Source organism: Elgaria multicarinata, chromosome 3 (assembly GCF_023053635.1).
Source record: "Elgaria multicarinata webbii isolate HBS135686 ecotype San Diego chromosome 3, rElgMul1.1.pri, whole genome shotgun sequence".
NCBI classification, from domain to species: Eukaryota; Metazoa; Chordata; class Lepidosauria; order Squamata; family Anguidae; genus Elgaria; species Elgaria multicarinata.
In genome coordinates this window covers 20,204,801-20,215,785 of record NC_086173.1, presented here as the reverse complement: position 1 = coordinate 20,215,785, position 10,985 = coordinate 20,204,801, and the positions used below count along the sequence as shown (strand labels likewise).

General features: G+C 45.1%; 1 protein-coding gene and 3 non-coding genes across 5 annotated transcripts; 3 read left to right on the top strand and 1 right to left on the bottom strand.

Moving 5' to 3' along the window:
- Nucleotides 1–96: 96 nt before the first annotated feature.
- On the top strand, nucleotides 97–5,601 carry CCDC115 (coiled-coil domain containing 115). Of its 2 annotated transcripts, none has more exons than XM_063123095.1 (6): nucleotides 97–257; nucleotides 1,601–1,729; nucleotides 2,099–2,202; nucleotides 2,949–3,055; nucleotides 4,021–4,182; nucleotides 5,307–5,601. In XM_063123095.1, the coding sequence occupies exons 2-6, from the start codon at nucleotides 1,601–1,603 to the stop codon at nucleotides 5,429–5,431; spliced, it is 627 nt and encodes a 208-aa protein (XP_062979165.1). In that variant the 5' UTR covers nucleotides 97–257; the 3' UTR covers nucleotides 5,432–5,601. The 2 variants fall into 2 exon arrangements, with proteins under 2 accessions (XP_062979165.1, XP_062979166.1); XM_063123096.1 differs by lacking the exon at nucleotides 97–257 and adding an exon at nucleotides 370–381.
- A 1,516-nt stretch (nucleotides 5,602–7,117) lies between these two features.
- On the top strand, nucleotides 7,118–7,189 carry TRNAE-UUC (transfer RNA glutamic acid (anticodon UUC)). Its single transcript has one exon. It is a non-coding gene; the product is annotated as a tRNA-Glu (tRNA).
- Nucleotides 7,190–9,544: 2,355 nt separating this feature from the next.
- TRNAE-UUC (transfer RNA glutamic acid (anticodon UUC)) lies at nucleotides 9,545–9,616 on the top strand. The gene has a single exon. It is a non-coding gene; the product is annotated as a tRNA-Glu (tRNA).
- A 529-nt stretch (nucleotides 9,617–10,145) lies between these two features.
- On the bottom strand, nucleotides 10,146–10,217 carry TRNAE-UUC (transfer RNA glutamic acid (anticodon UUC)). Its single transcript has one exon. It is a non-coding gene; the product is annotated as a tRNA-Glu (tRNA).
- Between the last annotated feature and the right edge of the window lie 768 nt (nucleotides 10,218–10,985).

Below are 10,985 nucleotides of genomic sequence, written 5' to 3'. Positions count from 1 at the left end.
CTATTATCTCCACCCCTACTCTGCGATTTGATTGGTTGAGGAAAAGAAGGCGGAGTGATCGTTCAGGGTCAGATGAGCAGGAAGCGCAGAAGGCGAATTTGGAGGTCTGGATTGATAGAAAGACATCTGAAGTTGGAATTGGGTCTAGTGGGCAGTTGGGGGAAAGGCCGCTTCGGAGAAGACGAAGTAGGAGCCGTTTTTCATTAGCTGGGGACCAACACGACAACAGACTTCCTTAGTTGTATCTGCATAAGAAGGTACAGTTTTGTCTTTTTTTTCTCACTAACAGGCAACAACTGCAGACCAAGGTCTTTTTCCGCCAATTTGATAGGAAAATTCCAATATCACTTTTATTAGGTCCTTCTAAAAAGTCACGGAAAGGTAAACGAGACATTGAGTTCATCTAAACTCTTTATTTGGCCTTCTTGAACATTGAGACCATCAGAGGAGGCTTGCTGGATTAGGTCAGAGGTCCATCTCATCCAACATCTTGTTTCCCACCGTGGCCAACTGGAAAAACCAAGGAGAAGCCTATAAGCAGGGCGTGAAGGCAAAAACCCTTCCAGCATCTGATGTTCAGAAGCCAACTGTACCCATGTCTAGAAATGTCAAAGCTGGCCACAGATTTGAACCACCGTAATATTCTCTATATGGAACTGCCTTTGAAGAGTGTTTAGAAACTTCAGCTGGCCCAGAATTCTGCATACAGATTGACGGGGGGGGGGGGGGGTCTGTTATAGAGAGCATACGACTCCCGTGTTACAAGAGCTTTACCAGTCTGTTTCTGACCACAACTCAAAAGTGCTGATTATGACCTACAAAGCATTACATGATGGAGTAGCTTATGTGGCAGACCACATTCTTCCTGTTGACCCTGCTCATGTTTTAAGATCTTCAGGAGAGGGCCTGCTTTCTCTACCGCCAATGTCTGAAGCGTGTTTGGCAGGAACTTGAGTGAAGGCCTTCTCAATGGGTGCTCTCAGGCTCTGAAACTCCTTGCCCTTCTCTGATGACCTTCTGCCAGTAGGCAAAGGTGGTTTTATTCAGACAGACCTTTGGCCAACAAGCTGACATCTATGACCTGGTTCAGACAACAGACTAAACCATGCTGCTTAACCACAAAATGGTTCCATTAACCATTTTGTGGTTAAGCAGCGTGGTTTAGCGCGTTGTCTGAATGGGGCCAAATAATAAATGTGTTGCATTTAGTTTAAATTGGGTGTTTTTATTGACATTATACCTGCCTTGTTGTTATGGTTTGTTTGTTTTTTACTTTCTATTGTTTTGTTGTATTTTTGCTGTTAGTTGCCTTTTGCACTATTTGATGGCAAGGCAGAATACAAATTTAACAAATACATAAATACATACTGCCTCTGAACATGGAGGTTCATTTAGGCATTGGAGCTAATCGCTCTTGAAAGACCTGCTCTCCGTGAAATGTCCAATCCCTTTTTATCACTTGATGTGGTGTTTTGTGGAACAGCGCAAGATGAAGACAGAAGCTTACAATATAGATTTAGGGGTAGCAGGAGGACAACAGAGGGAAGGAAAGAGAAGGCATGAATAGGAGCAAATTGCAGTTACACAGGTTTCATTTCAGATGGCTCCTACAGAGGACATAGGAACAGCCGAAGTATGTGAAGAGTTGGATCAACTCATCCTCCACCTTTTTCATGTTCTGGAGACACTCCAGTCTAAGAGAGAAGCTTTTAACGGCTTAGTAGAGGAGGTGAGACCTTGGTTCAGGGGAGTTAGGTAAAAAGTAAATACTGTTCTGCCCACCTATGGGATCTCTCCCTAGCCCACCCCCCAACCCCAGTTGGTGGCTGCTACCGAGATTAGCCCTGTGACTGTTACTCCTTACGGAGTTTCCAGAGAAATTCTGAAAGTGCCACTGTCGAAGGTGCTTCTTAAGCAGAGTCACCTAGTCTCTTAACACAGGGATGATTAACTTGTGGCCTTCCACATGTTGCTGGACTGAACTCTCATCAGCCTTAAACAGCTTATTCAACAGTGAGGACTGACAACAGTCCAACAACATCTGGAGGACCACAGCGTACACTAACATCTGTTTTTTTAAAAAAAATTGCCTCTCCAGGGATGGTTCTCACTGTCCAAGTCCCGCTATGCCATGGGGAACAACTCTGTCTCTACCCTGCAGTATGGCCATCAGATGACTCCACTCGTTCGGATGCAAATCAGGTGAGGGGGGCAATGTCAGAATTTGGGAAGGGGGAGGAATCCCATGGCGGGTGGGGGGGCTACAGCCAATGAGAAGGGAGAGGGGCTGGCCTTCCTGTTAGGGGTGATGATTTCCAGCTTCATCTCTCCCCCTCGAATGACAGTAGCACTAAATGGGTAATAGCCTTGGTAAAGCAGTTCGTGTGGAATCATCTAAATTTAGAGGAAGTGGTAATCAGCAGGTGCTTTTGCACTTAATCTGGAAGAAGAAAACAAGGTAGTTGCGACTGATGATGCTTCAGTGATACCTTCTATGTTTTTTCTCCTACAACTTACGCTTTGTAATTGCTCATTTGCTTAGGTGGCACTTGTAACTCTGGGAGTAGGTGTCCCATGCTCCATTGCAGGGAGTGAAAAGATTTGATATCTTTGATAAAGATCTAGATCCTGGGGAAAGAACGGAGCTCTGCAACCTAGGAGTTGCAGCCAACTGGAAGACATCTTCATGTCAAAAGGTGGTCTGTCTTCTCCCTTGCTAGATTGCTTTGCTGTTGGAGGCAGTGCTGGAAGAACTTCAACTCTCTTGATTTCTAAGATATATGGTCAAGAGAGCCAGTGTGAATTGCTCCACCAAGAGCTCCTTGGGATAAAAATGAAATAAATAAAAAGTGGCCATATTCCCTGTCCTGTTGCTTGCAGCCGGAGAATTAATCTTTGCCAAACTATGTGTTCAGACTTGTGCCTTCCTGTTTCTTTGCTCGATCTAGTGAGGGAGAGAAGGGTCGGCTGGAGTTTCAGGTGGTCTCAGAAGATGCTCCAAAACAAAAGGGTGAAGGCACAGCTATTGTGGAAGAAATCGGACCCAGAGAGCAAGGTGAAGGAAGAAACCCACAAGGCTTTCAAACTGCATGTTTGGGACAGCAGGATATTGAAGATGAGCACTAATGGGACCCTGTGATCAGAATGCCAGTTCCTGGCCTTGATAGGGGTATATCTGTGTTTTTAGTAGGTGTGTGGCATGAAGAGGTTCAGTAGGTTAACCTGTTTCCCCCTGCCAAATGGCTATTAAAATCAGAAGTTGGTGGTAATTGTAATGAAAACCATAAGCAAAGATGTAACCATTCTGGAAATCTAGGATTATATCCAACACTAGTCCTACTTAGAGTAGACCCATTGAAATGAATGGGATTTCTGTTAGATTAACATTGGATACAAGCTCAAGTACTTGCCATAGAATCAAGGGTAGGCCAGCTATTTTGGCGTATAGTTCCCTATAATTCCTGATTGCTGGCCCATGCTGGCTGGAGCTGATGGTTGTTGTAGTCCAAAATATCTGGCAGGAACCAGCTTGCCTACCCCTAAGAAGGACCCTTCAAAACAGGAGGTTTTAAAGTCCTAGTTCCAAACAGTAGACCCTTGAACCGAGTAATGACAGATATGAAGGGTTGTGTTCAAAGATCCTAATGGAAGTTTGACAGTAGCAACTATTGTAAGATGGAATTCAAGGAGATGAAACCTTAAAATGCTACAACAAGAATTCATGAAGAAGCAGAAATGGAATTATTATTATTAGCTGCAGGCAAGATTTAGCTTTGCACCAAGTTTCTCCTCCAGCCATGGGTCTCCAAGACATAGGGGTAAATTTCTCCTGAACCTCTGGGAAGATACCTTTTCTTCATTCACATGTTCAAGCCTATACCTTGTATATGGAAGCCTATGTATATGTAGAGGCATCAAGGTTGGAACTGCAAGGTCTCTGAAATAAAGACATAGGAGGGCTGTTTCTCTGCACATTAAGCCCTGATCTATTGTCTTAAGGTATTGTCTTAATGTTTCCAGTTCTACGACGGCGGAAGGGACCAGGAAAAACAGAAAGCCCAGCCCAAAACGAGAATGCAGCCACCCAGCCTGCAGAAGGAGTAGGGTACCGAGACCCCCTGAACTGGTTTGGCATCCTTGTGCCCCAAAGTCTCCGACAAGCCCAAAGGACTTTCCGAGAAGGTGAGGGAAATGGCAGCTGTTACCACCACACATCATGCAACTGGCACTTTTCCTTCCTGGTTACATTCCAAAGAGCTAAGAAAAACGCTAGTGACACGCAGCCCTCGTTTCCACTCCATGTTTGAAAGCTTCCCTTTGGGTAACAGCGCCTTGCTGTTGATGTGGGCAAGCCCTACTTAGCTTGCCTCAGTTGTGCCCTCTAATGGTCACAGTTGGTTGGAAACAGGAAGTGCCATCAAGATGTATTGCACTGGTGCAGAACCTCAACCCCTCGATCTGGCCCTCTGGGATTCCCCAAACAGCCACACCCCTTTTCCCTAACCACACCCCTTTCCACCTGATTGGTCATTTCCTGGCTTTTGTGCAGTCCCTCGTCCCATCCCCTGGCCATTCTAAAAGGTTGAAATGCCTCTCCGAAGTAGTTACTGGCAGTAAGAGCTTCAAGCTAAAAGATGCTGGTATTTTTCACCCCGCCCCTTTTGCCTTCATGAGCAGGTGGATGATGCCTCCAGAGAGGGAAGATTAAGGCTGCGTTTGGACAGCACAATAGTCAATGGTGGGTTAATAATCAACTCCATGGTTGATTATTGAGCGAGTACTTCCCACACGACTTGATTATAATCAGCAGTGGTGTGGATTAAGGCCAGCGTTGAGTTGACTATTGGTCAACGATGTGTTTGATTGACACATCCCCCCTCAGCCATTGTGAGTTCTGCCAGCCGAACTAGGGTGGCAGCCGCCACTTTGGTCGCTCTTGCCAGGGGTTCTGTAGTCACCAAAAATAACCAATTGTTTGTGACAAAATAATCAGTGGTGCCCGACATACAACACAATAATCAACGATTGTTCAAATAATCAACTCTGCACAGCGTTGGTTATTTGTGTTGCTTATTTTGGCTGAACAACCAACTGTGATGTGAAAAAGTCCCGACAGATGACACAATAACCCACCGTTGACTATTTAACCCACCGTTGGTTATCGTGTTGTCCAAACCCAGTCTACGATGTCCTGTTGACTGGAGTCTTTCAGTTGAGCCAGCATCCCATAGGATGAAGAAAGTAGCTTCTCTTTCTTTGTGCATCATTTAAACTAATAAACCCTCTTTTATCTTTTCCTCTTCTAGGAATCCACTTGGCTGCAGAAATTGCCTCATTACAGAGTGAAATTGAGACCACTCGGAGACGTTACCATGCTTTGCTGAAAAGAAAACACAAGCTTGCTGCCAAAGAGAAGCAGTGCTGCTCTTGAAGAGCTGTAACCATTTTCCTGCTGAGATTATGGATATAGGAATGTGAGGAATTATTACCAATATTTATTGGAACTGATCCCTGCGAACTCTGCAGTTGTTCCATGCTACTATTTTTATCTGTATATACTATTCCAATTAATAAATAAGGGACATTATAAGCTTCAGATAAGTTTGTGTTTTATTGTGCTTGTGCATTGGTGGAATTGGTCTCTGTGTGTGTGCTAGTTGAAACACAACATAGCTGGAAAGCCTACCCCAATGTCTGGAATTGCATCCTGCCCGTTTCTAATTCTTACAGGCAGGTTACCTTAATCTTTTCCCCCCCCTCATTTTTTCATGCTTTCTTGCAGTGTGTCATTTGAAGCATATGAAACAAATACAAATCCAGTAGAAAGCAAAGCTGAGAGCAACAGAGTGATTCCCCCCACCCCCAGGAGTTCACCAGTTTTGGCAGGCATGACCAAAATCATGTTATCATGTCCAGACTCCAGAACTGGAGATGCAAAACCAGAAAAAACACGTGTGTGTGTGTGTGTCCTAATCTATCTGTTCCATTCTTGCTCTTAGGTTAGGACGTTGGTGCAAGTGCTTGCAGCTGTGCACTAAGGTCAAAGGATCAGATGGAAATCGTTATTTCTTTGTAATGTAGTTCCAGCGTGGGCAGATGTCAGGGTTGTTGGATCTATTTTGTTTTTCACCCTGAAAGCCAGAGCCTAGTGCAAAAGACATATACATTTAGAAATAAACAATTCTGAGTGTAGGGGTTCATTTTGAGTACCAAAACTAAATACATCTCACGGTCTTTCCACACAAAACCCATTCCTGTACCCAAACTTTCTTCATTTCAGCAGTATAATACGGAGTGAGGAGTGTAGGAATTATTGCTGCCATTGTTAAACAATTGGAAATCAGAAATCCTTGCTGATCTAGAAATTAAAGATGTACCTGTAGATCCAGATTTGGCTTCTGCCCACTCTTGATGTCCTGCACTCTCAAGACTGTGAGTTGTTGAATGCAGGCACCCAGAAGTTGTACCACCATATGGAGCTCCTCTTCTCCAAACAGGAGTCCATACTCCTGTTTCTCTCTTGGATCTTGCTCACTATGAGCATGTTAAGGGGATAGTTAAATCAAAGTAAGCGTGTGAAGGCACCCTTCCTGGAATAAGAATGCAGTAGCAGCGGTCTCTTGTGTTATCACCAGTTGAGACAAAGTATTCATTCTCATCTCTGTGGTCTAGCTGTCTGATTCATGATTTCTGCTGGAATTTCATGGGAAGATTAGCAAGGTCAGAAGTTACTGGGGGAGGGGAAATCATCACATCCAACCTAGAGCCCTCCAGGGTGGGACTCTACAACTCCCATCAATCCTGACCATTGGCTATACTGGCTGGGGCTGGAGGGAGTTGTGCAAAACATCTGGAGGGCTCCACGTTGGGGAAGGGTGGTACAGGGCAATGAGGAAGCTGTAAATATAATCTGGTGGATAAATCAGGTGGAAGCTACCTGTGCACAAAGAATTACTGGATATCTCAGCAATGTTTTTGGAAAACCAGTTGCAAAAAAAAATCTCTGTAGAAAAATAAAAAGATGCAAACAGCAGAACGATAGTTCTTGTCACAGCTAAGTGAGCTTAACACCCAGTTAACTATAAGTGCTGAACGAGCAAGATTTTGAGCAGTTCCTTCCCATATGGTCTAGCGGTTAGGATTCCTGGTTTTCACCCAGGCGGCCCGGGTTCGACTCCCGGTATGGGAATCGTACTTTTTAAAAACCGGGGAGTTGTGTACGACGGAGAATCAAATACTACCAAAATAAAAAAAAGTCGCAACTGCTTTATTTTGGAACTAGGTCAAGAGCTAAGCGATAGGAAATCGCACCTTGTACCGGCGATTACAAGCACAAATGTCACACGAACTTAAAATGCGCCCCACGGATCTCTGAAACGGCTTGCTAGTGACCTCTTGTGTAAAGACACAAATGCAAGCACAATAATAGCAGAAGAAACAGGAGTTTTCGTCTCTTTGCATTACCTTGACATCCAGCTAGCTGAGAAAAAATCATGAAATAGGAAGAAGACATTTCCACAAAGGGAGATCGCGAGTTAATTGCCGAGAATACAATCGCGCTTCCAAATACAGCGATCACTTCAATTTGAAGAGGTTCTTTGTCTCTTTTCTGTATACGTTTTGCTCGTGGTGAGACATTTAAAAGCACACTTCCATATTCTTCAATTTGGACTGGAGTCCCCCCAACCCGCACCTTCAGTAGCCTGGTTCAGACAACACACTAAACCATGCTGCTTAACCACAAAATGGTTAAGGGAATGCATTGCCTGGTTGTCTGAACCAGGCCAGTGTCTCACTTAAGAGTGGGAAGGAGAGCGAAGGGAAAACGAGAGTGGTGTTTTTCCTCCCGCACAGGGCTTCGGGATCTTGGCTTTAATAAGTTGGTTGTTATGGGAATAAAGGAAGCCTCTTTTAGGGTGCAATCCTATGAATGTTTAGACAGACAGAAAGAAAAAGTCCTACAACTCTCAGCGTTCCCCATCCAGCCTGGGACTATTTTTTCCCTGTCTACATATGCATAGGATTGCGCCCTAAACATGCATAGGATTGTTGTAAACCGCCCAGAGAGCTTCGGCTGTGGGGCGGTATATAAATGTAATAAAATAAATAAATAAATAAATAAACCATTCCGATGCGTATTTCAATCATCCTCAACCACCTCTATGGCTGTTTCTGTGCAGAGCTGTATCTAAACTTCTCACAGACTCAGGGGCCGATCTACACCAAGCAGGATATAGCACTTTAAAAAAACAGTATGAAAACTGTATCTGTAATGTGTCCTGGGCCTGAACAGTTGTCATAACCATTATAAACCTTTATAAGCAGTAGTGTAGATCCCGCCTATGGGAGCTTAGAACACCGGAAGAAAGGAGGAAGGAAAAAAGAAAGAAGGTTGTCTTTTGAAGAAGGCCGCGGCTGGGTACAGAATTTCGTGTCATTCATTTAGCAGCCGTCGAGCTATTCGAAGCAGTGTGGTTTGGGTCGCCTTTCCCTTCTATGGCTGGCAGGACTTCTGCTCCTTTAACAGAAATAAATGCCGGTGGAATGACGCAGAAAGGATTCCACCTGGACCTGGCCCATTCCTGCAGCGCACAAGAACCACGCCAGAAATGAACGTGAGATTCCGCTGCTGCTGGAATCGGGACTATTCGAGTGTTTCAAGCGGCCTTGGAGACTTTTAGTTCGTTTACATGCCACGAACGTTAACAGCAATGGGCCACCCACAGGGCAGGCTGTGCCAGTTCTAGAGCAGAACTCATTGTTCCATGCCAAGGGGCTAAACGCGGACGGTCCCGAGCATGTGCAGAGTGCCTTTCCATCCCCGCCGCCAACCAGCCCAACCCACACCACGTGCAGTCTGGCTTCGGAGGATCAGAACTTTCCCAAATATGGGCTTTCCTTTTGAAAACAAGCGCGAGCCTAGCCTGCTGGTCTGCGGACCCAGCTGGAGAGAGGGGGCTGGCTTGGTGCTGCAGGATAATGGGGAGGTGATGGATCAATGTGCAATAAATGGGTGGGCTCCCGTCTCTGCTTGGGTGAACTGGCTTTTGAAAACTCGAATAGGGATGGAGTAAGGCGGGGTGGAATCTGACATTCTCGATGTCTGCACAATTCTGTTTATGGTCCCAGCACTGGCCATGAACCAGCGCACCGAAGCTTTCAGGAATCCTGCGCCGAGAAGTGCAATTCCTACATACACCTATAGGTGGCGCGTTTATTTTGGATTGGACCACATGCTGCCCGATTTTAATCGCAGCTGTCTCCCATATGGTCTAGCGGTTAGGATTCCTGGTTTTCACCCAGGCGGCTGGGGTTTGACTCCCGGTATGGGAAAAGAAGAAGTCTTTTTCCCCCAGTCACTAAATTGCTCTTCAGGCCAAAAAAGAATATTAGTAAAGGGTTTTTTTTGTTTTTTTTTAACCCGAACAGTTCTGCATTTGTGATATAAAACGAATAAGGTTTTTGGACATAGAATCAAAAATACATGAGTGGTTGGCGCTCCGTGTATCACAAGACAAGGGGTTAGAAAATAGAAGTAGTTCCTTCCCATATGGTCTAGCGGTTAGGATTCCTGGTTTTCACCCAGGCGGCCTGGGTTCGACTCCCGGTATGGGAAAGATATAATTTTACTTTACCGCCTTTCACCCTTGTTTGTTGTTGTTTATTCGTTCAGTCGTCTCCGACTCTTTGTGAGTTTTCAAATAAATTCTGATAAATGCACTCTTCATTTGCAATTTTTAAACTAATAGCATTTCCAAAAGCGTAATCAAATATGCTAGAGGGGCAGGCTGTCTAGCAAAACAGGTTGTTATAATTCATGTTTCTATCCTTCCTGGTTTTTCAGGGAGGCCAATCATTATTACTATAATAAGATTACATTTCTACATTCCACCTACAAATGGCAGCTTGTTGGAAAGCATAACGCTTTACTGCGATGGAATGTCCAGGATAGAAGGCGAACTTTTGTACTCCACTTTAAACTGTCAAGAGCGTCTAAAGCAGGTTTAGAAACAAAATTCGACTTGGAAAGTTTGAAGAATGTTTTCTACTTCGCCCGACATCCCGCAATGCAAGAGTGAGTAGTACATTTACAAATCCTAGGCAAATAAGGGATAACAGAGGACAGACACACAAAATTTGCGCCCTTCCCATACCGGGAGTCGAACCCGGGCCGCCTGGGTGAAAACCAGGAATCCTAACCGCTAGACCATATGGGAGCCGCTAGAAAATGATTCTCTTTCTTGCCACTCATGTGACGTGATCAATGTACCACCAGGTGGCTGAAAATGGCAGTGCACTCCCGTCTATACAGAGGCATGTAGGCTACACACCTGCCTACGTCCACCGCTCATCGCTCCCCTGCATACAGACACCATTGCCCATGCACAGAAATGCATGCGCCCGTTTTGTATCCGCACCGGAGCGCATGCACACCACCATTCACACGCGAGTGCGCACACTAGACCTGTGCCGGTGATGCATGTCTGGGACACGAAGTTAGTGTGTGATCAGTGGAGGCTGGTGGCTCCCATTTCGATGGGGCTGTGTTTGCATTCTGGGTTCCAGTCAGAACCAGCCAGAGCTCTGAACGACCTATCCAAAGTGCTGAACCCTGTGGAGTCTAGCACCTATGGGCTCAGCACATTGGAGAGCTCCTTTAAAGTTCTAGCTAGTTCTGACTGAAACCCAGCATGGATTCATAGCCCCACCGAAATCGGAGCCACCAGCCTCCACTATGTATGATGTTTTGCAGGCTTGTTTGTTTTTAAGTGTTTTTATCATCCTATGTAAACCGCCCAGAGAGCCTCGGCTATGGGGCGGTATACAAAATGTAATAAATATTGTTGTCTCCTTAACGAAATGTGTGTATTCCGTGTTCAGGTTTTTTATTTTGCCCCTGTCCGATTAATTCGGGGGGATTAAAATGCTGCATGTATGTATGGAGCGGCGGCGGGGTGCTTTCATATAACCATCGAAGTTGCATG